General features: G+C 45.6%; 1 protein-coding gene across 1 annotated transcript; it reads left to right on the top strand.

Annotated features, from left to right (window-relative positions):
* Window positions 1-1040: 1040 nt before the first annotated feature.
* On the top strand, window positions 1041-27621 carry LOC124031331 (rootletin-like). Its single transcript, XM_046342428.1, is given in 39 exon segments — window positions 1041-1221; window positions 1896-2022; window positions 2151-2296; window positions 5792-5983; window positions 6153-6176; window positions 6391-6474; window positions 6598-6698; window positions 6794-6959; window positions 7065-7171; window positions 7305-7532; window positions 7782-7872; window positions 7955-8041; window positions 8140-8193; window positions 8196-8351; window positions 8599-8798; window positions 9068-9250; window positions 9361-9505; window positions 9646-9792; window positions 10019-10249; window positions 10435-10628; window positions 10810-10937; window positions 11238-11407; window positions 12115-12294; window positions 12449-12583; window positions 12708-12851; window positions 12939-13177; window positions 13340-13499; window positions 13703-13870; window positions 14028-14463; window positions 14608-14774; window positions 15014-15134; window positions 15322-15485; window positions 16512-16727; window positions 16889-17113; window positions 17247-17396; window positions 17561-17761; window positions 19038-19169; window positions 26717-26890; window positions 26985-27621. Coding segments are annotated over 39 exon segments (6126 nt in total). The 5' UTR covers window positions 1041-1155; the 3' UTR covers window positions 27072-27621.
* Window positions 27622-27888: the final 267 nt, after the last annotated feature.

The raw sequence follows: 27888 nt of genomic DNA, 5'->3' as shown, positions 1-27888 counted from the left end.
AGAACAGTAGCTCTACTGGTAATTGCTTAGTAATAAAAGACCACTTAAGGCCAGGAGTTTTTACTCTCTGCATGACGTGACAAGGAAAAATGCTGTGCCCTTAGTTGTAGGCCATAATATATTTGTTACGATAAACCTAATACTATGTTTCCAAGTTAATTTATTCACAAAGATTAACATTCGGATCATGCTCAATATAGTATCTAGTACCCTTGAATGTAGTATCTAGTACCCTTGCCTCCATACAATGCAGCATTGCCGGGAAACCACAAGAGCTTAACCCCCCAAAAATGCCAGAGTAAGACATGAGAAATTGAATGATGTGTGATATTTAACATTGTCCAAATATACAATAGTTTTGCGGCAGAATATAATGGCTGAATATTTGATGCAGATCTCCTTTCAAAATGAGAACATGCTGAAAGTTGTGGGCCTGTGGTTAGGCTGGGCTTTGTGAATAGAGGGGTCTGGTATTGGCAGTGTCTTGACCACTTGACCAAAAGTCCTTCTCTTTTGTGGGCATGTCTGTTACCATGGTATTTCAAGCATTGAAGTGATGTGGTAGGGACGGTGTTCGAACTGGGCCACCAGATACTGTAAAGTGGATCAAATTGTTTGTTTTTTCCCTTCTTGTTGATTATGGTGTGTGTTTAATTATTGCAACATTATAAACACTGACTGACTTTTCGCATTCACAGAAGAGGGGATCATGCATGTCCCTTAACGTACCATCGTTATCTTTATTCTGTGTAGCCTAACTCTTCTTTGGCACATATATTCTATAATATGAATGAAGAAACTATATCATTGATAGGAATGATGAATGGACACAGACAGCATTGTTAAAAAACTTCAGAGCTCATCGCGCAGGGTCTGTGAAATAAATGATATTATTGTGTGCCCTACAAATATCCTACATTGATTTAGTTGATATCATCAACATGTGCAGCTCATTTTTAATCCAATAATACTGTGTATTTTGTTTAATTGTAATTGAGTGTAACTATTTTATGAAGGACATGGCTATCTAATTAAACTGCAAGCGTGGCCAGGCGAAGAATAGGAATTGAAAGCTCTCCTCGTGGAGGAGGGAGGGGGAATTTACAGTCTGCTAATCCCCTTGTCCTCAATCTTTCTCCAACAGTCCTGTAGAGGATGGAGCAGGACGCACCTGTGGGACGTGGTAGAAATCCTGAGATTCCAACAAACTCACAACTTTCTGTACAGCAGACATATATTTTTGTTTTATAGTTGCTAGTGTGTCGTTCATTTAGATACGCATTTAACCGCGTGCATCCGTTAATTTTGATCTAAATCGAACTGTTAATCCTATTTGAAAACGCTACCAGCGCACGGGACTGGAGCGGAACGTTTCTTTTTCGTCTCTTTTTAGCTGTTTTTGGATTAAAATCAACCGTTTCTCAATGAGCGACACGGAAAATTACAGCTCGGATTCCAAATTGGAATCTGTAATACAGGTCATGTCATGGCTCGTGCACGATTGCACTTCTATTTATCGTTGTTTTTTAGAATGTATTTATATTCTTCTGTAAATAATTTATTGTAAAGATTTATAGAAATATCAATAGGCTACCCAATATGTTATAAGTATGTAGCCTCGTTGTAATTAAAATAGACGTCTTCACTGAGGATGCTGATGGTTTGACACTTCGACAGAGATGCCATTAAATCTGCTCTCTGTGTTATGAAAGTGTATGTATGCGTGCTCTGCAGAGTGTGAGGTCAGTGTTCTATTCTGAACACAGCTCTCTGGTAGACAGGAGTGACTGCTGAGAAGCCACCTGTCCTCGTGGCACTGTGATCTGCAGGGCCCTTAGTTTTAGTCTGTCTCTGAGGAGATTAACTATAACTATGTGTCTTTGTCTCGCTGCCAGAGGGTGGAGGAGAGTGTGCTGTCTGAGGAGAAGAGGCTGACGGTCAGAGGTGCCTCCCCAGAAGACCCAACTATGTGTCTACCTGCACGGGTACGAAAGATTGTCACCAAGAACCTCAACGAGAGCTGTGAGTAGCCAACCATCTTACTCTACTTTGAATGCATCTGTGATGTTTTAGTGTCCTGAATATTGAACAAAGCGATGTGCTCTTCATTAACGTGATTGGTTGTCTGGCACTCTCTCTCCCCACCCCAGCACCAGGAACCAGGTTCTCAGTGATGTCTGTCCAAGAGGAGAACCGGGTGCTGCAGGTAGAGCTGGGAAGGATGGAAGACCTGCTGGCCCATAGCAAGGCGGACCGCGATGAGCTGGCTATCAAATACAGCGCAATCAGCGAGAGGGTAAGAGACAGAGAAGAGGAGGAAGAAGACCAGTAAGTAAAATAACAACACTAACCTGGCTTCGAGGGGCCATATGTGTGGTGGGTTTAAATGCTTGACCCACCATTGTGGTCTCTAATCTTTCCCGTAAAGGAATAGTAGGTTGAGTTGCCATACACCTGGCACTGTGAAGACCAAGCAGGCCACAGTCAAAGGGACATTTGACAGGCACATATAACAAATACCAATTTACACCATTCCCAATGTTCCTTTCATTATTTTCATTGTCTGCTCTGGATAATTTTGTCCGTCTCCTTGGTTACGGGACAGGAATGAAGTGAAGTGGCATGTTGCTATGGCGTTTGTCACCCCTGGTGATGGTAAACAGGGGCTTTAGTGGGGAACAGAGGGGCGTCAGGCTAGAGGGGGAGACTCATTAGTATGGCGTTAGAATTTAGCCTTACTAAATGCGGGTGAACATCAAAGATTATTAGCCAAAAATATCTACCATGTTATCTTTAATCAGTTTTCTTCATGGTGACAATGATTTGGCTAGCCTGCAGTTAAAATGCATAAATAAAGGTTAAATAAAGGTTAAATGAAAATATATATATTTTTTAAATGAGTGATTATATTTTTTTTAATGAGCTCCGTTCCGGCCATTATTATGAGCCAGTCTCCCCTTAGTCCCTGACCCTACATTACTCATCTCATATGTATATGTATATACTGTACTCTATATCATCTACTGCATCTTGTAATACATGTATCACTAGCCACTTTAACTATGCCACTTTGTTTACATAGCCTACATTACCCATCTCATATGTATATACTGTACTCGATACCATCTACTGTATCTTGCCTATGCCGTTCTGTACCATCACTCATTCATATCTTTATGTACATATTCTCTTGCGTTTATTGCACGCTGAGTCAGTGTATATGCAACAGTTTGGGCCGCATAATTTGCCTTATGTAATTATGACATAACATTGAAGGGTGTGCAATGTAACAGGAATATTTAGACTAATGGATGCCACCCCTTAGATAAAATACGGAACGGTTCCGTATTTCACTGAAAGAATAAACGTCTTGTTTTCCAGATGATAGTTTCCGGATTCGACCATATTAATGACCTAAGGCTCGTATTTCGGGGTGTTATTATGTTATAAGTAAGTCTAGGATTTGATAGAGCAGTCTGACTGAGGTAGACAGCAGCAGGCTCGTAAGCATTCATTCAAACAGCATTTTCGTGTGTTTTGCCAGCAGCTCTTCGTTGTGCGTCAAGCATTGTGATGTTTATGACTTCAAGCCTATCAACTCCTGAGATTAGGCTCATGTAACCGATGTGAAATGGCTAGCTAGTTAGCGGGGTGCGCGCTAATAGCGTTTCAAACGTAACTCGCTCTGAGACTTGGAGTAGTTGTTCCCTTTGCTCTGCATGGGTAACGCTGCTTTGAGGGTGGCTGTTGTCGTTGTGTTCCTGGTTCGAGCCCAGGTAAGGGCGAGTAGAGGGACGGAAGCTATACTGTTACACTGGCAATACTAAAGTGCCTATAAGAACATCCAATAGTCAAAGGTTAATGAAATACAAATGGTATAGAGAGAAATAGTCCTTTAATTCCTATAATAACTACAACCTAAAACTTCTTACCTGGGAATATTGAAGACTCATGTTAAAAGGAACCACCAGATTTCATATGTTCTCATGTCCTGAGCAAGGAACTTAAACGTTAGCTTTCTTACATGGCACATATTGCACTTTTTCTTTCTTCTCCAACACTTTGTTTTTGCCTTATTTAAACCAAATTGAACATGTTTCATTATTTATTTGAGGCTAAATTGATTTTATTGATGTATTATATGAAGTTAAAATAAGTGTTCATTCAGTATTGTTGTAATTGTCATTATTACAAATAAATGTAAAAAATCGGCCGATTAATCGGTATCGGCCTTTTTGGTCCTCCAGTAATCAGTATCGGTATCGGCGTTGAAAAATCATAATCAGTTGACCTCTAATATTTACATCATTTTTACAATAGCCTATGAAGGCACGCAGCTTACTTTATCGCCCCTCCCTGCTCTCTTGCTATAACGTGTGTGTTGCTCTCTGTTACGAATCCCTTTGGCCCTGCAGTCTAGGGGGGATGGAAACGAGACCCGTAACATATCTCATGCAAATCATAAGTGAAAAGGAACAGTGAGAATTAATAACAGACAACCTAATTCTACTAACCCTAACCCTAATTCAAACACTTAAGGTTTATTGTTCAAACACACGGTAATGGGTGGTGGGGGGGGGGGGCTGAGCTGGACCCAAGGAAAGAACTAATATATATCAACAAAAAAAACTAAGGTAGTCTAGCCTGCTTCATGAACAGCTAGCTAACTAACCAATAAAATACAGTGGGTGGTCCTCCCAGTTCTAACTAGGGTTCTTAGACAAAGTTCTTCTATGGGTAATGTATACCCAAGGGCAACTTGGTTTGGTATCCCCTTTTCCCACCAACAAACAAACAGTCATACACCACAACAATACATACTCATGATAATGGACAAATGTGACATGTAGGCACAAAAACAAACGAGAGATAGCTAGAGAGACAACTGATTGGGTTTCTTTTAAACCAAGGGATAGGGGATGTGACTGGGTAAGGGAAAAGGAGCAGGTGTGTCTTTAGATTGGCGACTGATTAGCAACTGATGACTTCCACGTGTGACTAGGGTAGAAGGAGAGAAAACAAATACACACAGGATACCTGTATCCGTAACACTCTCTGAATGGGCATTTATTCTTATTCGCGGCAGATTTTGAATTGGCTACTGTCATGTAGGACATTTCACACCAGCTATGAATATAGTTGGATTTAGTTTGCTTTTTTGAAACTCTCCCATAGAAAATGTTGCACACCTGGAGATATGGAGGCTTGGCTTACTGTAGATTATGCTCATTGCGTAGTGTCACAAATTCGACTAATGCAGCCTATAGTTGTTGTAATTGATGTTTACATTATGAAGCCTGTGAGAATCTTTGATGTCCTACTGGTGCTCGTTCTGTTAGGTGTAGGTCTACTGCAGCTATGGCTGCATTTCAGATACACCTGTATGTCATAGTAGGACCAATCTCTTGTTTTATTAAGACTCTATAAAGCAATACTAGTTGTGCCCCCCATGGATTTAAAATGCCCCCTCAGGCATTTCATCCTGGAGCCGTGCCTGGAGGCCTGCTTACAACCCCTCAATCACAGAGCCCTCTAAGAAACCATTTGGTTCCTGATAGGGTTAGGTAGATGCAAATGGAATCGTCTTGCTCCTTGCAATAATTAATTATGCATTTATAACAGAGAATTATGGTAAAACATTACAGCATATCTTATTTGACTTTCTAGGTCCGACCACATAGCATAGCTTGCAATCCCGAAGAAAAACAGTAAGCAACAGGGGTTAAATTGTGACTCCCCCTGTGCCACATCACCCCCTCAACCTCTCTGTTATGTGTTTTAATCTACGTAGCTAGAGCATGCACTCTGCCTGGAGACGAGTGACGGGGAGCAGGGTTCACCAGGGTCTCGCAGCCTGGCTCAGCAGAACGTGGACCTGCGCCGGCGTCTGGATGAGGAGCAGGCGGCCTACAAACGTAAACTCACAGCCTACCAGGAGGGCCAGCAGAGACAGGCTCAGCTGGTGCAGAAGCTGCAGGCCAAGGTATCACACTATGATGCATTTGTTTCCGTTCAGCTCCATTTCATTTGGAGGGTAAAGAGTGTTTTACTAGTTCATTTGTAAGTCTGTAATTGTCTGCCAACCTTGTTAACAGGTTGAGCCTAATGGCGTGTTTTTTTTGTGTTTTTTATTTACTTTATTTTTATTGAAGAACACACAAATGAGCACAAAACAGGTAATGGCTGTGTTTTTTTATGGTTTCAATTTGGGAAGTGAGTTCATGAACCTCATAGATGTCTTCCTGTATGACATCACTGCCTTTACATAATCTCCTACTAAGAATTAAACATTTTATGATGACAAATAGGAACTGACGCTGCTTATCTAATGTAATCTATATTATGTCACCAGTCAGAGAGCAGATCACCTCACTGTGTCCTCCCCTCCAGGTCCTGCAGTACAAGAAGAGGTGTGGAGACCTGGAGCAGACTCTAGTGGAGAAGTCCTCGGAGCTGGAGCGGCACAGACTGAGTGTTCGTACTGCTCTACACCACTATGGAGACATTCTCAAACAACTAACCACGCATTTAGTTACAGCAGTGAGTTAATCTACAATTCACATTGGATGTGTAACTGTGACTCTTATTTCTCTTTAGGGCCGTTGTGATCTGTCCAGCAACAGTCACCGCGGAGAAGAGGTGGATCCATGCTGCGACTTGGAAAATGCTCTGATCCGGTTGGAGGAGGAGCAGCAAAGGTTAGTGATTGTAATCTGCCTGGGCCAATCAGTAATGAAACTAATGGCATACAGAATTCAATGCAATTGATGCAATGCCGTGTTATGCTCCACAGGAGCAGCAGTCTGTCTGCAGTGAACGCCATGCTGAGAGAGCAGTTGGAGCAGGCAGGACTGGCCAATGAGGCACTCAGCCAGGACATACGCAGGCTCACTGCTGATTGGTCTAAATCCAGGGTGGAGCTGGAGCAGAGGGAGTCTGATTGGAGGAGGGAGGAGGAGGTGGGTATTAGAAATGGGTTTTTGCGGATGGCTGTTTTAATTTTTTTATATAAGAAACACTTTTCTTATTTTCTGTCACATGCCATTTCACAATTTCTCTCTTAGTCTTTCCACAGTTATTTCAGCAGTGAGCACAGTCGTCTACTATGTCTATGGCGACAGGTGGTGGGCTTCCTTAGGCAGGTGTCTGAGCTGAAGAGCGCTACAGAGAGGTCAGAACAACAAACTGCACAACAAACTGCACAAAAGCACCTCATTTTATATTGTGAAGTTGCCATGACATTTGTGCTCTATGGAATTTTTATTATTTCATATTTCGCCCTCGGCCCCTTTCCCCCTTGCCAGAGACCTGTCTGACATGCGTAACGAGCTGGTACAGACCTCCCACTCTATCCAGTCATCCTGCTCCGGCCTGTCCTCCACGATGCGCAACCGGGAGGGAAGGACGGCCCTGGCTCTGGAGCGGGAGGTGGCGCTGCGGGGGCAGCTGGAGCTGCAGCTCAGAGAACGGGTGGCCGAGATGATGAGCCTGCAGACCAGGACAGACGCAGAGAGGGCCGAGCTCAACGCCAGGTCAGGGACAGAGTTGAACACTCTGCTCAGTCATTGGCAGTGTCTCAAATGGCACCCTACATAGAACACTACTTTTGACCAGAGCCCTATGGGACTCTGACACTGTCTGTCTCTCTGTGTTTACTGAGTGGCAGCTTGGTCTGTCCGGTGGCGGTAAATCAAGAGGGTGAACTGTAATGTGCATCTTAGAGATTCAATGGTGCGTGTGTGTGTGTGTGGGCGCGTGTGTGTGTGCGGGTGTGTGGTCAGGTGGTCAGATGCAGTGCAAGAGTGGGAGAGGCTGAAGGGGCAGACTGAGGAGAGAGACAGAGACATGGCCTCTCTTATCAGGAGACTGGAGGTGAGATTGGCCTGTGTGACCCCAGCATAGAAACTCCCTGTAGCCATTAGCCATCATACCCCTCACTATGGTTCTACTACAGGAGCAGAATGGCAACGATGAGACAGACATGCAGGTGATGAGAGCTCATACTGAAACACTGCTGGACACACTGAGAGACATCGCACAGGTACAGCAGTCTCTCACTTATACACATGCACGTGCACACACACATACACACACACACAGCAAACTTTGACCAACCTCCACATTTAAACCCCTCCTTAGACTGTCCTATCTGATGGGGACTCGTCATCAGAGGCAGACCAGGAGAACACCGGAGCTCCTCTATTGGCTCTGCTCCGTGGCTCCTCCCCTCACCGCTCCTCGTCATCACGGCGATCCATCTCTCCCAGACGTACTCCTCGTTGGCACCCGTCCCAGAAGCCAGCCTGTCTGCCCTGCGCTCTGTTGTCAACAGCAGACATCTCCAGCTGCAGGTACCCTGTCCCTCTGCTGCAGCTGGACACATTAACACATCTTCTACGATCTAAGTGGTTTTTCTGTAGTCATTCCCTGGGATTGGGAATTTAAGCTTCTTCTAGCCTGCTTTATTACAATGTTACATTGTCCAACTTTCCTATACAAACATTTCCTATAAAAGTTGTCTTGTCTCTTAATTCCTCTGTATCACTTTCAGCATCCAGTGTTCAGTGTCCCACTCTGTCCTCTCTCTCTGGTCCACAGGAGGCCCGGGGGTGCCTGTCCTCTGCCCATTCATCATTGCAGACACTGCGCAGACAGCTCGCAGAGGCGGAGTCAGCCAAGCGAGAGGCAGAGCAGCGCAGTCGGACCCTGCAGGGAGAGAGGGATGGATTTCAGATAGAAAAAGACACCACGCAGAGAGAGAGAGAACGTCTGAAACAAGACAGAGACACACTGGCGAGGTACAACCAGGAGAGTCCGCAAGCAGACTTATAAAACAACTTGGGTGATGGAAAACCCTTTAGCACCAGGAACTGTCTTCCCTCAGTGCACTGGTTAAAGAACAGGCCTTCGTGTGGAGTAGCGAGAGAAGAGGAGTAGCTAATGCTACATATATTATAAGCACTAGCAGTTCAATTTATTTTGAGGAAGCGCACATCTATCCTTTCATACAGTTTTACAGAAATTTCTTATCACCATGTCCTCTGTGTCTGTGTGTCTGTCCTCTCAGCGAGAAGATGGCTGTGGAGAAGGCAGCCCAGACAGCTCTGATCAAGGCCCAGATCCTGCAAATGGACTATGAAAAGCTGCAGCAGGCTGTGACGTCGGCCCAGAGAGAGAGGGATCACGAGAGAGAGGAGAAGGAGGCCGTTCTGCAGGAGAGAGACCGAGCCGAGGCTGAGACCGAAAAAGTGTGAGTGAGAGAAGAGATCAGCGAAACCAATTGTCATTGATAGGGTGTGTGAATGGAAAACAAACCCTGTGGTCATGTCTCTGTGTCTAACGCTGTCCCTGACCCCACAGTCAGAAGCAGTGGGAGCAGAGTGAGAGCCGGGCGTCTGTCCAGCGAGGGGAGCTGTCTGTAGTGAGAGAGACCCACCACCAGGCAGAGGTAGAGAAGCAGCTGCTGGAGGGGGAGAAGGTCCAGCTCACTGAAGCTCTGAACCGGGTAAGACACACAGACAGACACGGATGATATCACTCAAACTCTCTGGAGCCTCTTGTTTGGATGTTACTATTTGTTGCTCCTTTGACTTCCACCCCTTGAAAGTTCATCCCTTAAAATTTCACCCATCCTCTCTACCACAGGCTGAGAGCACTAATGCAGAGCTCTCTCTGCTGGTCAATAAGCTTCACTCTGAGGAGGCTGCCCTCCAAGACTCTCTGGCCAAGATGGGCAGCATGAACGAGGGCCTGGCCCAGGACAAGTCTGACCTTAACTCCATCATCTGCCAGGTAAGACACAGTGGGACCAACACCTTGATCAACATGTGACTAACACTTGTGGGTGAAGTCATATAGGACTGATGCAAGAGTAACCATCAAAACAAAGCATCTCTCTGGCCTATCCTATAGGATAGGTATCATGGTATGTCTTCCTGGACCTCTTCAATTTAGGCCTTCCTCACCTGTTCACACTCTCATACGTGTCCATGTTTCTCGCTCTCTGTCTGTCTCTCAGCTGGAGGAGGAGAAGGTCCATCTGCAGGCCCAGAAGCGTGAGGCGGAGCAGGAGAAGCTGACCATCAGAGATGAGCTGGTCCGAGTGGAGCAGGACAGACTAGAGCTGGACACCGCCCGCCTCGCCCTCCACCAATCACTGCAAGAGTCTGAGCTGAGCAGGGTGGTAATGGAGGCGGAGCTTCAGAGTCTCCGGGCAGATAGAGTGAAGCTGCAGGACAAAGTCACTCAGGTAAATGATGAGTCTCCACTCTGAATGGGAAAGTGGCATATGATAATGTGTCTTCTCAGCCAGAAAGAGCTTCAGTAATTAACAAAGCATGATCATCACTGAGTTCTGAAACCTCATTGTTCCATTGAATACGTCTGTAAATGTGTACAGTTTTACTGCATGTACCTGTGTATTTCTGCTGACAGTTGTGTGGCGAGGTGAGCTCTCTGGGGGCGGAGTTGGGCATGGCCCGGGGTGAGGAACAGAGGCAGGGTGTGGCCCTGGAGGAAGTAGGACGGGGCAGAGTGGAGCTGGCTAGAGAGAGAGCGGGGCTGGTGGTCCAGCTGACTGCGTCAGAGAGAGAGAACATCAACCTGACTGAGGAGCTGGCCACATTCAGGTGAGGTGTGTGTGTGTGTGTGTGTGTGTGTGTGTGTGTGTGTGTGTGTGTGTGTGTGTGTGTGTGTGTGTGTGTGTGTGTGTGTGTGTGTGTGTGTGTGTGTGTGTGTGTGTGTGTGTGTGTGTGTGTGTGTGTGTGTGTGGAAGAATTGGTCCCTAATGTGTGTGTCGTGCCCCTGCAGGTCGGAGCGGGAGGCCCTGGAAACCAGCCTGTTTGAGGAGCAGCAGCAGCTGGTGCAGCTGGAGTCTGGCAGAGAGCGGCTGGAGACAGAGATCCAGAGCCTGCGTCTGCGCTGTGAGACAAATACTGGTGAGAAATGGAGAGAGAGTGAGAGGACAGGAGGAGGAACCAAATGAGTGAAAACAAGATGGTAGTGGCAGTGTGGCAGAAAGCGCATCAACAAGGAAGACGGAAGTATTGATATGTTACAATGAAATATTGAGGAGCATTGATGAAGCCATAGAACATCAAAAGAACGAGGGGAAACCAGATCAAGTGTTAGTAAAAAGGAGTTGAGGAGATTGATGGAGAAATGATGCTATAGCCATGACATGACTGTCTGAACACCAGTGTGAAACGTCTCATCATGTCCCCTATTGTCCTGTGTAGCGGAGCTGAGGCGTGTGCGTGCCGATGGGGAGAATGCACTGGCACAGAGTGAGAGGGAGAGAGAGGCTCTGAGCCAGGCCCTGAGCAGCACCCAGCAGGAGTTCCAGCAGGCCCTACGCACCACCATCACTGACCACCAGGAGGAGGCAGAGAGACTGACCGCTGAGAAGGTGCGGGGGGGGATGGGGGTTCTCAGACTCTATAGAATTCTTATTTACAGTGAAGGCCTACAGTAGTGTTACTAAACTGTCTAGGTCTGTTTGGAGAGGTTTCTGCTCTAGCAGTAAGAGTATTGTATGGATGGTTTTACTTGTATCCAGTACAATTAGGATTATAGCCACTTTAAACAATGCTACCTAATATAATGTTTACATACCCTACATTATCCATCTCATATGTATACGTATATACTGTACTTTATATCATCTACTGCATCCTTATGTAATACATTTATCACTAGCCACTTTAAACTATGCCACTTTGTTTACATACTCATCTCATATGTATATACTGTACTCGATACCATCTACTGTAGAGCCTATGCTGCTCTGTACCATCACTCATTCATATATCTTTATGTACATATTCTTTATCCCCTTACACTGTGTATAAGACAGTAGTTTTGGAATTGTTAGTTAGATTACTTGTTGGTTATTACTGCATTGTCGGAACTAGAAGCACAAGCATTTCGCTACACACGCATTAACATCTGCTAACCATGTGTATGTGACAAATAAAATTTGATTTGATTTCTTTCTTTCTTTTGCCGAAAGTGTCTCAATGTGTGTCTTGATTCTACTCAGTTGTTTGTGTTCTTTATTTGGGCTGGTCAGGGCCTTACAATGAACATCAACAACGGAGTGTGTTTGTTCTCCAGGAGGCCCTGCGTCACAGTCTGGAGTCTGAACAGGAGGGGGCGCTACGCCGAGTCAGACAGGAGGCCGAAGAGCAGGTCCTCAGAGCCGAGAGAGACCGGGAAGACCTGAGAGATGAAGTGAGGAGTCTGCAGCACGACAGAGACCAGAGTCTGCTACAGGCAGAGACAGAGAAACAACAGGTCAGTCACATCTGAGAGACCAGACAGACACCATGTAATAGAGATCAGACTTTGTAATGAAGTGCAGAGCAAATAGTGATAAGAGATAACTACCTTCATGAGGTTGTGATCCATATGCCCAGTTCTAGAGGCCCTTTCTATTGCCCTCTGTCAGATGCTGTCCCAGAAGGAAGCAGAGAAGGCTGTGCTGTCTGAGAGAGTGTCCATCCTGCAGGCAGAGCTGGGTACTGCAGCCCTGGAGCTGGACAGACTAGCCAGAGAGGCAGCTCATTACAAAGACCAGGAGAGGGTAATTATAGACCGCTTTAGAACTCTGTTCCCGTTCTGTACTATCCTGAATTGTTCTAAATTACATTAAAAGGCTAAACATGTATGTGTCCAAACTCAAACGTCTCCCTGACTTTTGTCTATAGGCCTCAGTGGGAGCTCTGACCATTGAGTTACTGGAGCTTCGCTCTCAGCTGGAGGATGCTGACAGTGTTCATGATCGGGAGCTACACAGGCTGCAGGAGAACTGCACTGACCTACAGACACAAACAGACATTGCACTCAAAGAGGTTAGGGACGGTTAGAGTCAGGGATGGAGCCGGTGACCATTTCTGGTTCAACATTTCTTCACCACTCTCCCTAACTTCCTCTTCCAGTTGGAGGAGTGCAGAGCTTCTCTCTCAGCCAGTGAGGAGAGCCGAGACCAGGTGAGGCGGGACATGATGGAGATGGAAAGGCGCATCAACCAAACCCGGGACACTGGAGAGGGGTACAGAAGGGACGGGGTGGAGCTACGGCGCACCCTCGGTGATGTCACCAAGGAGAGAGACACTCTCAGCCTATCAAATGCCCAACTGAGAGAGACACTGAGAAGTGCAGATACTGAAAGAATCAGGTAGAGCTTGGCTGCACACCTCCCACATGTTCAGTTCTAGTGTCACTGTTGGGTCGTGAATCCTAAAGAAAGCATCTATACAAAAGTGTGTAATGTTTGACATTTTAGTTTGACCGAACTCTCACTGCAGTAGTTGCAGTACTAATATTGTGTGTGTGTCAGTGTAAAGCGTCAGTGTGAGGAGAAGGAGCACCGGCTGGCTGTTCTGGAGGAGAGCCTGTCGTCTGCCCAGAGAGAGGTGGCTGAACTCCGCAGCTGTTTGAGAGAGGTTGAGAGGTCACGACTGGAGGCCCGGAGAGAGCTGCAGGAGATACGGAGACAGGTCCATCACACACACGGTCACATCTCTGAAATAATCTGTTTTATCATTTTACATTTATCGGTTTACCTTAAATGCAGTGGAACACTCTAAATAACTTGACTAGGCATTGAGTTTTTGCTATCCACGTGATCTTACCAGGAAAAACTCCAGACTTTGGCTTAGACATAGTCTATAACTTGGCCTCCATCCGATCACTCCATCAGGTGAAGGTGCTTGATGGAGAGAAGGAACAGAAAGGGAAGGAGGTGGCTGAGCTGCAGACACGTCTCTCCCTGGAGGAGCAGAGAGAGGAGGAGAGAGGGAGGGCGATGTTCTCTCTCAAACAGAAGCTGGTCGAGGCTGACACAGCCATGACCTCCATCAAGAAAGAGGTGAGGATAGTGGAAGACATTGAGGAGGGTATAGAGGAGAGTTTAGGCTTGGTTAAACATAACACTTAATCAACCTCCCTCTACACATCCCTTTCTGCTGCACCTCTCTTTCAATCTCTATCCCTGCTCGCTCTCCCTCTCTTTCTCCTCCCTCCAGCTGTCCATCCTCCAGAGGCGTCTGACAGAGTCAGAGTCAGGCTGTCGGGGCTGTGAGAGGGAGCTGACGGCCCAGCTGCAGGAGGCCCGGGGCTGTGAGAAGAAGCTCCAAGATGAGGCCAGGAACCTGTCCCTGCGGGCCCAGACAGCCCAGGACTCCCTCACACTGTCTAGCCTGCAGCTCAGCGAGGCCCAGGGCCGCCTGGCAGCCACCGAGGCAGAGCTGGCCCGGTCCGAGGCCGGACGCAGGGAGCTGGAGTTCCGCCTGGGCAGCCTGCAGTCGGCGCTGACCCGTACACTGGGCATCGGAGTGGGAGGCCGGAGCAGTGCCAGCTGGGGCAGGAGCCCCAGGGGGAGCTCCCCAGCAGCATCCCACAGCAGCATCACACGTCACCGTAGCCTCTCGCCCCTACGCTGCTCACTGTCGCCCCCTAAAGGTGAGGGCGAACCCTTGCCAAACATCAGTGTGAAAGCAGGCTGTAATGTATTGTATTTACAGAGACAAACAAAGTCCTGTAGAATACTTGATGGGATTGGAGTTATACTTGAGGAATTACACTGATTGTCATTTTTTCTTCCAGATTTTGGAGGTTCGACCCCTGACAACACGTTGGGCTGCTCCAGGCAGATCTCCCCAGAACGGGGTGACACGCCCCTCCCCATGCCTCTGCCTGAGCTGGACCCTGAGACGCTGCGCTGCGGCCTCAGAGACTTCCTCCAGGAGCTCCGAGACTCTCGGAGAGACAGGGTACTGTAGACATGATGCATGTCAGTCCAGTATCATATAAACATATAGATTTGACATTTTATTTACCATTCCGTCAGACACATATATTAACATATATTAAGACTTTTTTTTTTTCGAACTAAGTGATTTCTCTGTGCTAAACTATTGTACAATAAATCTCTGAAATGTGAATGTATATGATAGAAATGGTCTGTCAGTGCATGACGGGGTTGTTGAACTGTGTTTCATGTTGTTTTCAGGACGAGGCTCGCTGCCAGTTGGGGGCGCTACAGAGTGTGCTGGAGGAGATGACGGGGGAGAGAGACTCCGCCCAGAACCACCTTTCTCAGCTACACAACACACTGCAGGAGTGCCAGGAGGGTGAGCCACACACGCATGCACACGGGCACACACACAAACCATAAGAGGGCCAAGAGAGTCATTTACACAGTGAAGTCATTCACAGCCATCCAATGACTCAGGAAGGGCTCACATTATGCACACATTGGCATATAGACTTTGTCTGTGAATGCTCCAGTGTTGTGACTGTCTGTGTGTTTCTGTCCAGGTAAGCGTGGTGTTGACGGGCGTCTGAGCTCCACCCAGGCCATGCTCCAGCAGCAGGAGGAGACGGTGAGGAGGGGAGAGAGGGAGAGGAGGGCCCTCACTGACAGAGTCAAGGTTCTGGACAGAGCCCTGCAGACTGCAGAGACTGAGAGGAAACACACACAGGTACACATATTGCAGAGACTGAAACACACCTGAAGTAAACATACTCTCACATAAACACATACTTACTGTATGTAGAAGAACTTCTCTGACTAGGATTCTTATGTCTGCTAACACAATGCTGCACACTGACCTGCCAACACTGTCGTATGGTGACCCTGCAGGGAGCAGAAAACTCACGGTGACTGTCATAACAACAGATGCCACAGAACACTGAGCAATTAAACACAACTTCATGTCATATCTCTGGCCAAAGCAACTCCATATGTCCAGCCCTCACACAACCCTAGGAAACGGTGCTCAGTGCTCTCAGAAACGGTGCTCAGTGCTCTCAGAAACGGTGCTCAGTGCTCTCTGCTTATGAGAGAGAATTTATGATTATAGTTAGAGGGTCCAAATCAAATGGTCAGGTGAATGCTTTCTGTTGCTGGAAAGAGAGGGGTTAAATTTGGTTAGAAAAAGAGGGGGGGAGTTGAGAGAAGGAGGGAGGGATGTGGCCAGCTGTGTGTTTTATGTCTGTCTGGCCTCTCTGTAAGAGTGTTTGTGGAGTGTCTGTGTTTGCCCCTCGTGTCTAGTTCTATAGCTCTCTACAGCAGGGGAACTCAACTACTATTTGAGAAAGTCCAGTCATACACATTCCCTAAATGGCATAGGTCTGGATGGATATAGTCATTACTTGGCTTAGTAACAAACCCCCACATCGTGATCCATGCGACCTCCAAACTGTTCACACCTCTCTTGTTGGTGGAGAAACATTTTTGCCGTTTTAAAGCAAATTTCCTGTAATTCTACACTTTGCCATGTCTTATGTGTACCTGAGTGACTCAACAAAATCAATGTAGTCGTTGTGTATGGCTGCTCTAGTCTCTAGCCCTCTCATTAGACAAGCAGCCTTTCTGCTGTCAGACTGTTACATACTGTATCTGTGTGGACTGGCTGGCTTACACATGTGACTGCCAGTTTCAGATCTTTCTCTCTCACATTGTCTCTCTCACTCTCTCCTTCTTTTTCTCGCCCTCTTCCCTGTAGGACCAGTTGAGTAAGCAGCGTGCGGGCGAGGTGCGTCTGGAGGCTGAGCGGAGGAGACTGCAGGAGGCCCTGGAGACTGCCGAGGCCCGGGGGACCAGGGTGGAGCTGGGGAGACGCAGCCTGGAGGGGGAGCTGCATAGACTCAAACTGAGCCTCGGGGACAGGGAGGCTGAGAGCCAGGCCACCCAGGAGCGCCATGACGTACTACTCAAACAGGTAGCTCACTGGATGGACACTCTTACCCACATGTTTATGAACAGATACATCCCTGATAGAGGCAGGTTATGCTGAGATTTAACCAGAATCAAATGGGAATACACTTAAACCGTATACACACTCAAAGCACTAATACACACTGTGTTGTGGATCTGTCCCAGGTGGCGGAGGGGGAGAGCCGTGTGACGTCGCTCCAGAGAGAGGTGGAAAGGCTGAGCCAAGCTCTGTCTAAAGTCCATGAAGGAGAGGCCTGTCTCAGAGAGAAGACCCAGAACCTTTCACAGAGCCTCCAGGAGGCCACGGCTGCCCACAGCGCCACACAGGGGCGCCTGGTCGCACTGCAGAAGACCCTGGGGCTGGCCGAGCAGGACCGCAGGCATCTACAGGTGGGCGGAGAGGAACCATTGATGGGACAGTAGGGATGAATTTCAAGTGTTTGTTGTCAAGGTTAATCCCTGTAATTTAGATAGGATTACAGCAAATTGTAATGAGCAGTGAATGGAGTGTTGCTGTGTTCAGGAACGAGTGGATGTAGCTCGGGCCTCCCTGGCGGAGGGGAAGAGAGGCATGGTGGCCCTCACTGAGCGAGTGCAGAGCCTTCAGACTGAGCTGACCCAGAGCGAGCTGAGACGAGGAGAGCTGGAGGCAGAGCTGGCCCACACACAGGAGGTGTGTGAGAGGCTTACCCATACATAATCCTTACCTGAAGGATAGGGCTAAAGACATAGTGGGGGCATGTGAAGAATTGAAATGGAGAAAAAGAGCGCGAGAGAAAGAGACATAGGTCTGATTCTCATCTGTGTAGCTGTTCCTTCACCCTGTCTGTCCTGTAGGCCCTGCATCAACGGTCCACCAGTCTGACAGAGGCCCAGTACAGTGCCCAGTCAGCCCAGGCAGAGAGAGCGGCTGCAGAGGAGAGGCTGCGGGGGCTGCAGAGGGCCGTGGCCGTGCTGGAGACCGAGAAGAAAGATGCGGAGAGACAGGCTGTCCGCCTGGAGAAGGACAAAAATGCATTGAGAAATACACTGGACAAGGTGAGACTAGGACAAGACCGTGAGATAAACACCAAACACAACAGCCATCAGGAATATACACAGAGTCTGGAAATATTAAGAACACCTTCCTAATATTGACTTGCACCCACCCCCCTGTCGTTCTCTGTAAACATCATCACTGCATTGACTCGCTCCTGTAGATTCATGCTTTACAATATCTGTAAAGTACGACCTTTCCTCACACAGGAAGTGGTGCAGGTCCTAATCCAGCCACTTGTCATCTCCCGTGCAGACTACTGCAACTCGCTGTTGGCTGGGTTCCCCCGCTTGTGCCATCAAACCACTACAACTTATCCCGAATGCCGCAGCCCGCCTGGTGTTCAACCTTCCCAAGTTGTCCCATGTCACCCCACTCCTCCACACACTCCACTTGCTTCCAGTCGAAGCTCGCATCCGCTTCAAAACCTTGGTGCTTGCCTAAGGAGCAGCAAGGCAAACTGCCCCTTCCTACCTTTAGGCTATGCTCAAACCCTACACCCCAACCGAGTGCTCTGTTCTGCCACCTCTGGTCTCTTGGCCCGCCCCCCCCCCCCCCCCTACGAGGGGGTCAACTCCCACTCAGCACAGTCAAGGCTATTTTCTGTCCTGGCACCCCAATGGTGGAACGAGCTTCCCCCTAACGTCAGGACAGCAGAGTCCCTACCCATTTTTCAAAAACGTCTGAAACCCTACCTCTTCAAAGAGTATCTGAAATAAATCCCACGGCACTTGTCTTTTCTTACTAGTGTATCCGATGTGAAATGGCTAGCTAGTTAGCGGTGGTGCACGCTAATAGCGTTTCAATCGGTGACGTCACGCGCTCTGAGACCTTGAAGTAGTTGTTCCCCTTGTTCTGCGAGTGCTGTGGCATTTGTGGCGTGATGGGTAACGGTGCTTCGAGGGTGGCTATTGTCGATGTGTGCAGAGGGTCCCTGGTTCGAGCCTAGGTAGGGGCAGGGAGAGGGACGGAAGCTATACTGTTACACTAGCACTGACTTTATTGAGGGAAAATGTAACTACTTTATTGAGGGGAAAATGTAGCTACTTTATTGAGGGGATAATGTACTTCCTACGACTGTAATAGGTGGTTTTCTCACTATCTTGAGATGAACTCACTAATTTTAAGTCGCTCTGGATAAGAGTGTCTGCTAAGTGACTAAAATGCCAAATCTAATTTTCTATTAAAATGCGGAATTGACTGAATTAAATATGAAATGGACTCTAACCTTTGAGTGGTACTGAGGTGATTGTGACCTTTGGGACTGTCTCTTGTCAGGTGGAGCGTCAGAAGCTGAAGACTGAGGAGGGTAGCATGCGTCTGTCTGCAGAGAAGGGCCTCCTGGATCGCTCCCTCACCACTGCCGAGCAGGAGCTGCAGAACGCACAGAGACAGATAGCACTGCTACAGGTGGGCAGGGACTAGTAGGGAGAATGTAAACCGTAGAGAAAGGTAAAGAACGGTGAACTTCAGGGGGTAGCAGTAAGTTGACAGTGGCTGGCATGAGATGTGGCTGAGTGTTTCCTCAACATGTGAGTCATCATATTTCCCCTGCTAAATTAGCAGAATGAATGATGGAGTCAGGCGTTAGTTATTAACTTGACCTTTATTTAGTTGGTTTGTTCTGTGTGGGTCAATGTGGTAATGTTTTCCTAGGCGCACACATTAGTATTTTACTGGGGTCAAACTCAATTTGATAATGCAAAGCATTCATCAAAGTCAAGTCCCATAGCATATGATTGTAAGATAAAAATCAACCCCTCCCCCAACCACCAGTAAACCCCTCATTTACTGAGGCGATTGGCTGATGTTGGTGTACATGTTTTATTTGGCTGCTTTGTGAAAGGAGAAGTTGGTGGATGTAAGAAAGAAAATAACATTTTCTATGGCGAGTGTCTCAATGTCCGGTGTTTGTCTAGTCATTGCTATAATAGAAGACCAGGATCATTTCTACTCTGTAGTTTGTCTGAAACTCTCTGTACAGATAAGTGAGGGGGTTAGTCAGGTGAGATGGTGCTTTTGTTGAAGATTATTGTACTTTCCTCTTCATTAGTTTGACCCGCCCAGAGAGCTTGTCTGTTCTTCCCTGAGCTCCGGGGGTCGTGTTCACTTTAAAGCCTGCTAAATGAAACCCCATGCAGGCGTGAGTTGGAATCACGACAAAATGGCTGAAGCCCCAGGCCCTCTGGACCTAAAAGCATCTGCTGCTAGTTAGATGTCTAATGTTGAGCAGTTAAGCAGAATTGTTTGGCTTGTTTGTTCTTGGTCTGGACCCTGATGGCGTCTGTTACGACTGAAGTTTTATAACAACGGGCACATCATCTTTGACATATATTTTCTACATAAATTACATGATGTAGCCTAGCTAGTAGGCCACTGTTGAATAGTATTTTACTGTGGAGACTTTGTTGAATAGTTGGAATTGTAAGAGTTGTTTCCAGTCCCTTTCTCTGTGATTGTCATTCTAATGGAATACAGAAAGAACCAAAAACAAACTGTCCTCAAACATTTACATCAAAAGTTGCAAAGTTATGAACAAATACACAAAACATCCACATCAAATTACAGATTTTTATTGATCAAATAACATGGAAAACAACCACCTTTTGTGCAGTATTAATTTAACTTCCTTATAAACCACTTTTACACAATGTAAATGTTCATTAGTGTATTGTACATAGGCTGGTCATCTAGGTTTGTACCTGTAGACTTTCCATCACCATGAAGAAAAACAGTACAGTAATGGAGTACATCAAATGGTTTGATGATGTGGCTAGAGCATGGTGCTTGCGATGTGGCTAGAGCATGGTGCTTGCGATGTGGCTAGAGCATGGTGCTTGCGATGTGGCTAGAGCACGGTGCTTGCGATGTGGCTAGAGCACGGTGCTTGCGATGTGGCTAGAGCACGGTGCTTGCGATGTGGCTAGAGCACGGTGCTTGCGATGTGGCTAGAGCACGGTGCTTGCGATGTGGCTAGAGCACGGTGCTTGCGATGTGGCTAGAGCACGGTGCTTGCGATGTGGCTAGAGCACGGTGCTTGCGATGTGGCTAGAGCACGGTGCTTGCGATGTGGCTAGAGCACGGTGCTTGCGATGTGGCTAGAGCACGGGGCTTGCGATGTGGCTAGAGCACGGGGCTTGCGATGTGGCTAGAGCACGGGGCTTGCAATGTGGCTAGAGCACGGGGCTTGCAATGTGGCTAGAGCATGGGGCTTGCAATGTGGCTAGAGCATGGGGCTTGCAATGTGGCTAGAGCATGGGGCTTGCAATGTGGCTAGAGCATGGGGCTTGCAATGTGGCTAGAGCATGGTGCTTGCAATGTGGCTAGAGCATGGTGCTTGCAATGTGGCTAGAGCATGGTGCTTGCAATGCTAGTGTTGTGGGTTCGATTCCCACGGGGACAAGTATGAAGATATATGCACTCACTGCTAAGTTTCTCTAGATAAGAGCTTCTACTAAAATGGAAAAGGAATGAATAGACCGTTTCAGTTTTCACATAGAAATAAGTTGTGTTTGCAAATTATTTCAAGAAACTGGAAGACATATATCAAGTATTATCAGATTAACTTTTTTTGTACGGATAATTATCAGACTCAAGATACAAATGTTGGTAAATACTCAAATACATTTAGTTAAAAATGTTCTGTACTTGTCCTGTATTAACAGACCTTTACTAGTCCTGTATTAACAGACCTTTACTAGTCCTGTATTAACAGACCTTTACTAGTCCTGTATTAACAGACCTTTACTAGTCCTGTATTAACAGACCTTTACTAGTCCTGTATTAACAGACCTTTACTAGTCCTGTATTAACAGACCTTTACTAGTCCTGTATTAACGGACCTTTACTAGTCCTGTATTTGCGGACCTTTACTAGTCCTGTATTTGCGGACCTTTACTAGTCCTGTATTTGCAGACCTTTACTAGTCCTGTATTTGCAGACCTTTACTAGTCCTGTATTTGCAGACCTTTACTAGTCCTGTATTAACAGACCTTTACTAGTCCTGTATTAACAGACCTTTACTAGTCCTGTATTAACGGACCTTTAGTCCTGTACTTTACTAGTCCTGTATTAACAGACCTTTACTAGTCCTGTATTAACGGACCTTTACTAGTCCTGTATTTGCAGACCTTTACTAGTCCTGTATTTGCAGACCTTTACTAGTCCTGTATTAACAGACCTTTACTAGTCCTGTATTAACAGACCTTTACTAGTCCTGTATTAACAGACCTTTACTAGTCCTGTATTAACGGACCTTTACTAGTCCTGTATTAACGGACCTTTACTAGTCCTGTATTAACGGACCTTTACTAGTCCTGTATTTGCAGACCTTTACTAGTCCTGTATTTGCAGACCTTTACTAGGACCTTTACTAGTCCTGTATTTGCAGACCTTTACTAGTCCTGTATTTGCAGACCTTTACTAGTCCTGTATTTGCAGACCTTTACTAGTCCTGTATTAACAGACCTTTACTAGTCCTGTATTAACGGACCTTTACTAGTCCTGTATTAATGGACCTTTACTAGTCCTGTATTTGCAGACCTTTACTAGTCCTGTATTTGCGGACCTTTACTAGTCCTGTATTTGCAGACCTTTACTAGTCCTGTATTTGCAGACCTTTACTAGTCCTGTATTTGCAGACCTTTACTAGTCCTGTATTTGCAGACCTTTACTAGTCCTGTATTAACAGACCTTTACTAGTCCTGTATTAACAGACCTTTACTAGTCCTGTATTAACAGACCTTTACTAGTCCTGTATTAACAGACCTTTACTAGTCCTGTATTAACAGACCTTTACTAGTCCTGTATTAACAGACCTTTACTAGTCCTGTATTTTAACAGACCTTTACTAGTCCTGTATTAACAGACCTTTACTAGTCCTGTATTAACAGACCTTTACTAGTCCTGTATTAACAGACCTTTACTAGTCCTGTATTTGCGGACCTTTACTAGTCCTGTATTTGCAGACCTTTACTAGTCCTGTATTTGCAGACCTTTACTAGTCCTGTATTTGCAGACCTTTACTAGTCCTGTATTTGCAGACCTTTACTAGTCCTGTATTAACAGACCTTTACTAGTCCTGTATTAACAGACCTTTACTAGTCCTGTATTAACAGACCTTTACTAGTCCTGTATTAACAGACCTTTACTAGTCCTGTATTAACGGACCTTTACTAGTCCTGTATTAACAGACCTTTACTAGTCCTGTATTAACAGACCTTTACTAGTCCTGTATTAACAGACCTTTACTAGTCCTGTATTAGCAGACCTTTACTAGTCCTGTATTAGCAGACCTTTACTAGTCCTGTATTAACAGACCTTTACTAGTCCTGTATTTGCAGACCTTTACTAGTCCTGTATTAACAGACCTTTTGCAGACTTTAGTCCTGTATTAACAGACCTTTACTAGTCCTGTATTAACAGACCTTTACTAGTCCTGTATTAACAGACCTTTACTAGTCCTGTATTAACAGACCTTTACTAGTCCTGTATTAACAGACCTTTACTAGTCCTGTATTAACAGACCTTTACTAGTCCTGTATTAGCAGACCTTTACTAGTCCTGTATTTGCGGACCTTTACTAGTCCTGTATTTGCGGACCTTTACTAGTCCTGTATTAGCGGACCTTTACTAGCCCTGTATTAACAGACCTTTACTAGTCCTGTATTAACAGACCTTTACTAGTCCTGTATTAACAGACCTTTACTAGTCCTGTATTAACAGACCTTTACTAGTCCTGTATTAACAGACCTTTACTAGTCCTGTATTAACAGACCTTTACTAGTCCTGTATTAACAGACCTTTACTAGTCCTGTATTAACAGACCTTTACTAGTCCTGTATTAGCAGACCTTTACTAGTCCTGTATTTGCGGACCTTTACTAGTCCTGTATTAACAGACCTTTACTAGTCCTGTATTAACAGACCTTTACTAGTCCTGTATTAACAGACCTTTACTAGTCCTGTATTAACAGACCTTTACTAGTCCTGTATTAGCAGACCTTTACTAGTCCTGTATTTGCGGACCTTTACTAGTCCTGTATTTGCGGACCTTTACTAGTCCTGTATTAACAGACTTTTACTAGTCCTGTATTTGCAGACCTTTACTAGTCCTGTATTTGCAGACCTTTACTAGTCCTGTATTAACAGACCTTTACTAGTCCTGTATTAACAGACCTTTACTAGTCCTGTATTAACAGACCTTTACTAGTCCTGTATTAACAGACCTTTACTAGTCCTGTATTAACAGACCTTTACTAGTCCTGTATTAACAGACCTTTACTAGTCCTGTATTAACGGACCTTTACTAGTCCTGTATTAACGGACCTTTACTAGTCCTGTATTTGCAGACCTTTACTAGTCCTGTATTTGCGGACCTTTACTAGTCCTGTATTTGCAGACCTTTACTAGTCCTGTATTTGCAGACCTTTACTAGTCCTGTATTTGCAGACCTTTACTAGTCCTGTATTAACAGACCTTTACTAGTCCTGTATTAACGGACCTTTACTAGTCCTGTATTAATGGACCTTTACTAGTCCTGTATTTGCGGACCTTTACTAGTCCTGTATTTGCGGACCTTTACTAGTCCTGTATTTGCAGACCTTTACTAGTCCTGTATTTGCAGACCTTTACTAGTCCTGTATTTGCAGACCTTTACTAGTCCTGTATTTGCAGACCTTTACTAGTCCTGTATTAACAGACCTTTACTAGTCCTGTATTAACAGACCTAGTCCTGTATTAACAGACCTTTACTAGTCCTGTATTAACAGACCTTTACTAGTCCTGTATTAACAGACCTTTACTAGTCCTGTATTAACAGACCTTTACTAGTCCTGTATTAACAGACCTTTACTAGTCCTGTATTAACAGACCTTTACTAGTCCTGTATTAACAGACCTTTACTAGTCCTGTATTAACAGACCTTTACTAGTCCTGTATTAACAGACCTTTACTAGTCCTGTATTAACAGACCTTTACTAGTCCTGTATTTGCAGACCTTTACTAGTCCTGTATTAACGGACCTTTACTAGTCCTGTATTTGCGGACCTTTACTAGTCCTGTATTTGCAGACCTTTACTAGTCCTGTATTTGCAGACCTTTACTAGTCCTGTATTTGCAGACCTTTACTAGTCCTGTATTTGCAGACCTTTACTAGTCCTGTATTTGCAGACCTTTACTAGTCCTGTATTTGCAGACCTTTACTAGTCCTGTATTAACAGACCTTTACTAGTCCTTTACTAGTCCTGTATTTGCGGACCTTTACTAGTCCTGTATTTGCAGACCTTTACTAGTCCTGTATTTGCAGACCTTTACTAGTCCTGTATTTGCAGACCTTTACTAGTCCTGTATTTGCAGACCTTTACTAGTCCTGTATTTGCAGACCTTTACTAGTCCTGTATTTGCAGACCTTTACTAGTCCTGTATTTGCAGACCTTTACTAGTCCTGTATTTGCAGACCTTTACTAGTCCTGTATTAACAGACCTTTACTAGTCCTGTATTAACAGACCTTTACTAGTCCTGTATTAACAGACCTTTACTAGTCCTGTATTAACAGACCTTTACAGACCTAGTCCTGTATTAACAGACCTTTACTAGTCCTGTATTAACAGACCTTTACTAGTCCTGTTTATCCTAAACAGACCTTTACTAGTCCTGTATTAACAGACCTTTACTAGTCCTGTATTAACAGACCTTTACTAGTCCTGTATTAACAGACCTTTACTAGTCCTGTATTAGCAGACCTTTACTAGTCCTGTATTAGCAGACCTTTACTAGTCCTGTATTTGCAGACCTTTACTAGTCCTGTATTAACAGACCTTTACTAGTCCTGTATTAACAGACCTTTACTAGTCCTGTATTAACAGACCTTTACTAGTCCTGTATTAGCAGACCTTTACTAGTCCTGTATTTGCGGACCTTTACTAGTCCTGTATTTGCGGACCTTTACTAGTCCTGTATTAGCGGACCTTTACTAGCCCTGTATTAACGGACCTTTACTAGTCCTGTATTAACAGACCTTTACTAGTCCTGTATTAACAGACCTTTACTAGTCCTGTATTAACAGACCTTTACTAGTCCTGTATTAACAGACCTTTACTAGTCCTGTATTAACAGACCTTTACTAGTCCTGTATTAACAGACCTTTACTAGTCCTGTATTAACAGACCTTTACTAGTCCTGTATTAGCAGACCTTTACTAGTCCTGTATTTGCGGACCTTTACTAGTCCTGTATTTGCGGACCTTTACTAGTCCTGTATTAACAGACTTTTACTAGTCCTGTATTTGCAGACCTTTACTAGCCCTGTATTTGCAGACCTTTACTAGTCCTGTATTTGCAGACCTTTACTAGTCCTGTATTTGCAGACCTTTACTAGTCCTGTATTAACAGACCTTTACTAGTCCTGTATTTGCAGACCTTTACTAGTCCTGTATTAACGGACCTTTACTAGTCCTGTATTAACAGACCTTTACTAGTCCTGTATTAGCAGACCTTTACTAGTCCTGTATTAACGGACCTTTACTAGTCCTGTATTAACAGACCTTTACTAGTCCTGTATTAGCAGACCTTTACTAGTCCTGTATTAACGGACCTTTACTAGTCCTGTATTAACGGACCTTTACTAGTCCTGTATTAACAGACCTTTACTAGTCCTGTATTAACAGACCTTTACTAGTCCTGTATTTGCAGACCTTTACTAGTCCTGTATTAACGGACCTTTACTAGTCCTGTATTAACAGACCTTTACTAGTCCTGTATTTGCAGACAGATATAGACATAATCAGCACAGGCATATTTTTTATTCTGTATCCCCAAACTACTATGCCATGTATTGTTGACATACCTCTTGTTAGCACTTAGAAAACTACTCTTACACTAAGTCTCTGACTTGGTGTTTCTGTGGCCCAGTGATTAACACTCCTCTCTATCTGTTTCTATGTCTCTCTGTGTATCCAGGCCCAGCTGGCTGAGATGGAGCAGTCCCACAGTGAGAGTGAGAGCTCTGTCCTCCAGCATGATGAGGTGCTGCGTGAGGCGGAGAAGCTGAGGGTCGCCCAGAGGGAGTTAGAAAGGATTCTGGCTGCCCGGGACAGAGCACACCGCCACCGTGTCAAAGGCCTGGAGGAGCAGGTATGTACACGCACAAGGTTAGAGGTTAAAGGGCAAGAAGACAAACCATGAATGTCTGTGTGTCAGTCCCTGACCCTCTCTGTCCGCCCCACAGGTGTCCACTCTGAAGGAGCAGCTACAGCAGGAGATGAGCCGTAGACAGCCCTCTCTACCCACCTCCCTCATATCTGGGGGGAACTGAGCACTGAGCAGCGCTCCCTGTGTCCCTCCATGGGTACTACAGCCCACTAACAGCTCCAGAACCAGTATCACATCATCAGCTCCTCTGTCTTGACACACGCCTCTCCTCCTACTCAGGGAGAAAGTCAGCGACACCACGGGAGGAGACTGTGGGTGATAAAAGTGTCATCCAGCACAACAGAGGAATGAGATCCTCATCTCTGCCAGTATATACAGTTGACCAGGGTTCCCTTCCACACACACCAGCATACAATGGGAGAACAGTCTGAGTCACTGTTTGAGCACTAGGCAACAAATTGATCCTATGAAGAAACTACTGTACCGTCCATCTTGCTAGTATTTGGTTGAGATTGACCCAACTAGTTTGCCTGGACTAATAGATGGACACTATTATATGTAGAGCACGTGATATATAGACATGAGATGAAATATTTATGCACTGTATGTGTGTACTGTTTGTGATTTTAGATGTGTGTATACTGAACAAAAATATTAATGCAACAATTTCAAAGATTTTACTGGGTAACAGTTCATAGAAGGAAATCAGTCAATTGTACTAAATTCATTGGGTCTTAATCTATGGATTTCACATGACTGGGCAGGTGCACAGCCATGGGAGGGCGTAGGCCCACCCACTTGGGAACCAAGCCCAGCCAATCAGAATGAGTTTTCCCCACAAAAAAAGCTTTATTACAGACAGAAATAATCCTCAGCACCCCCCATCCCCCTCCTCAGACGATCCCGCAGGTGAAGAAGCTGGATGTGGAGGTCCTGGGTTGCACGTGGTCTGCAGTTGTGAGGCCAGTTGGATGTATTGC

The sequence above is a fragment of the Oncorhynchus gorbuscha genome, linkage group LG03 (assembly GCF_021184085.1).
Source record: "Oncorhynchus gorbuscha isolate QuinsamMale2020 ecotype Even-year linkage group LG03, OgorEven_v1.0, whole genome shotgun sequence".
In the NCBI taxonomy this organism is placed as follows: Eukaryota; Metazoa; Chordata; class Actinopteri; order Salmoniformes; family Salmonidae; genus Oncorhynchus; species Oncorhynchus gorbuscha.
The sequence above is the reverse complement of the archived record's forward strand: the minus strand, read 5'-3'. Positions and strand labels throughout refer to the sequence as shown.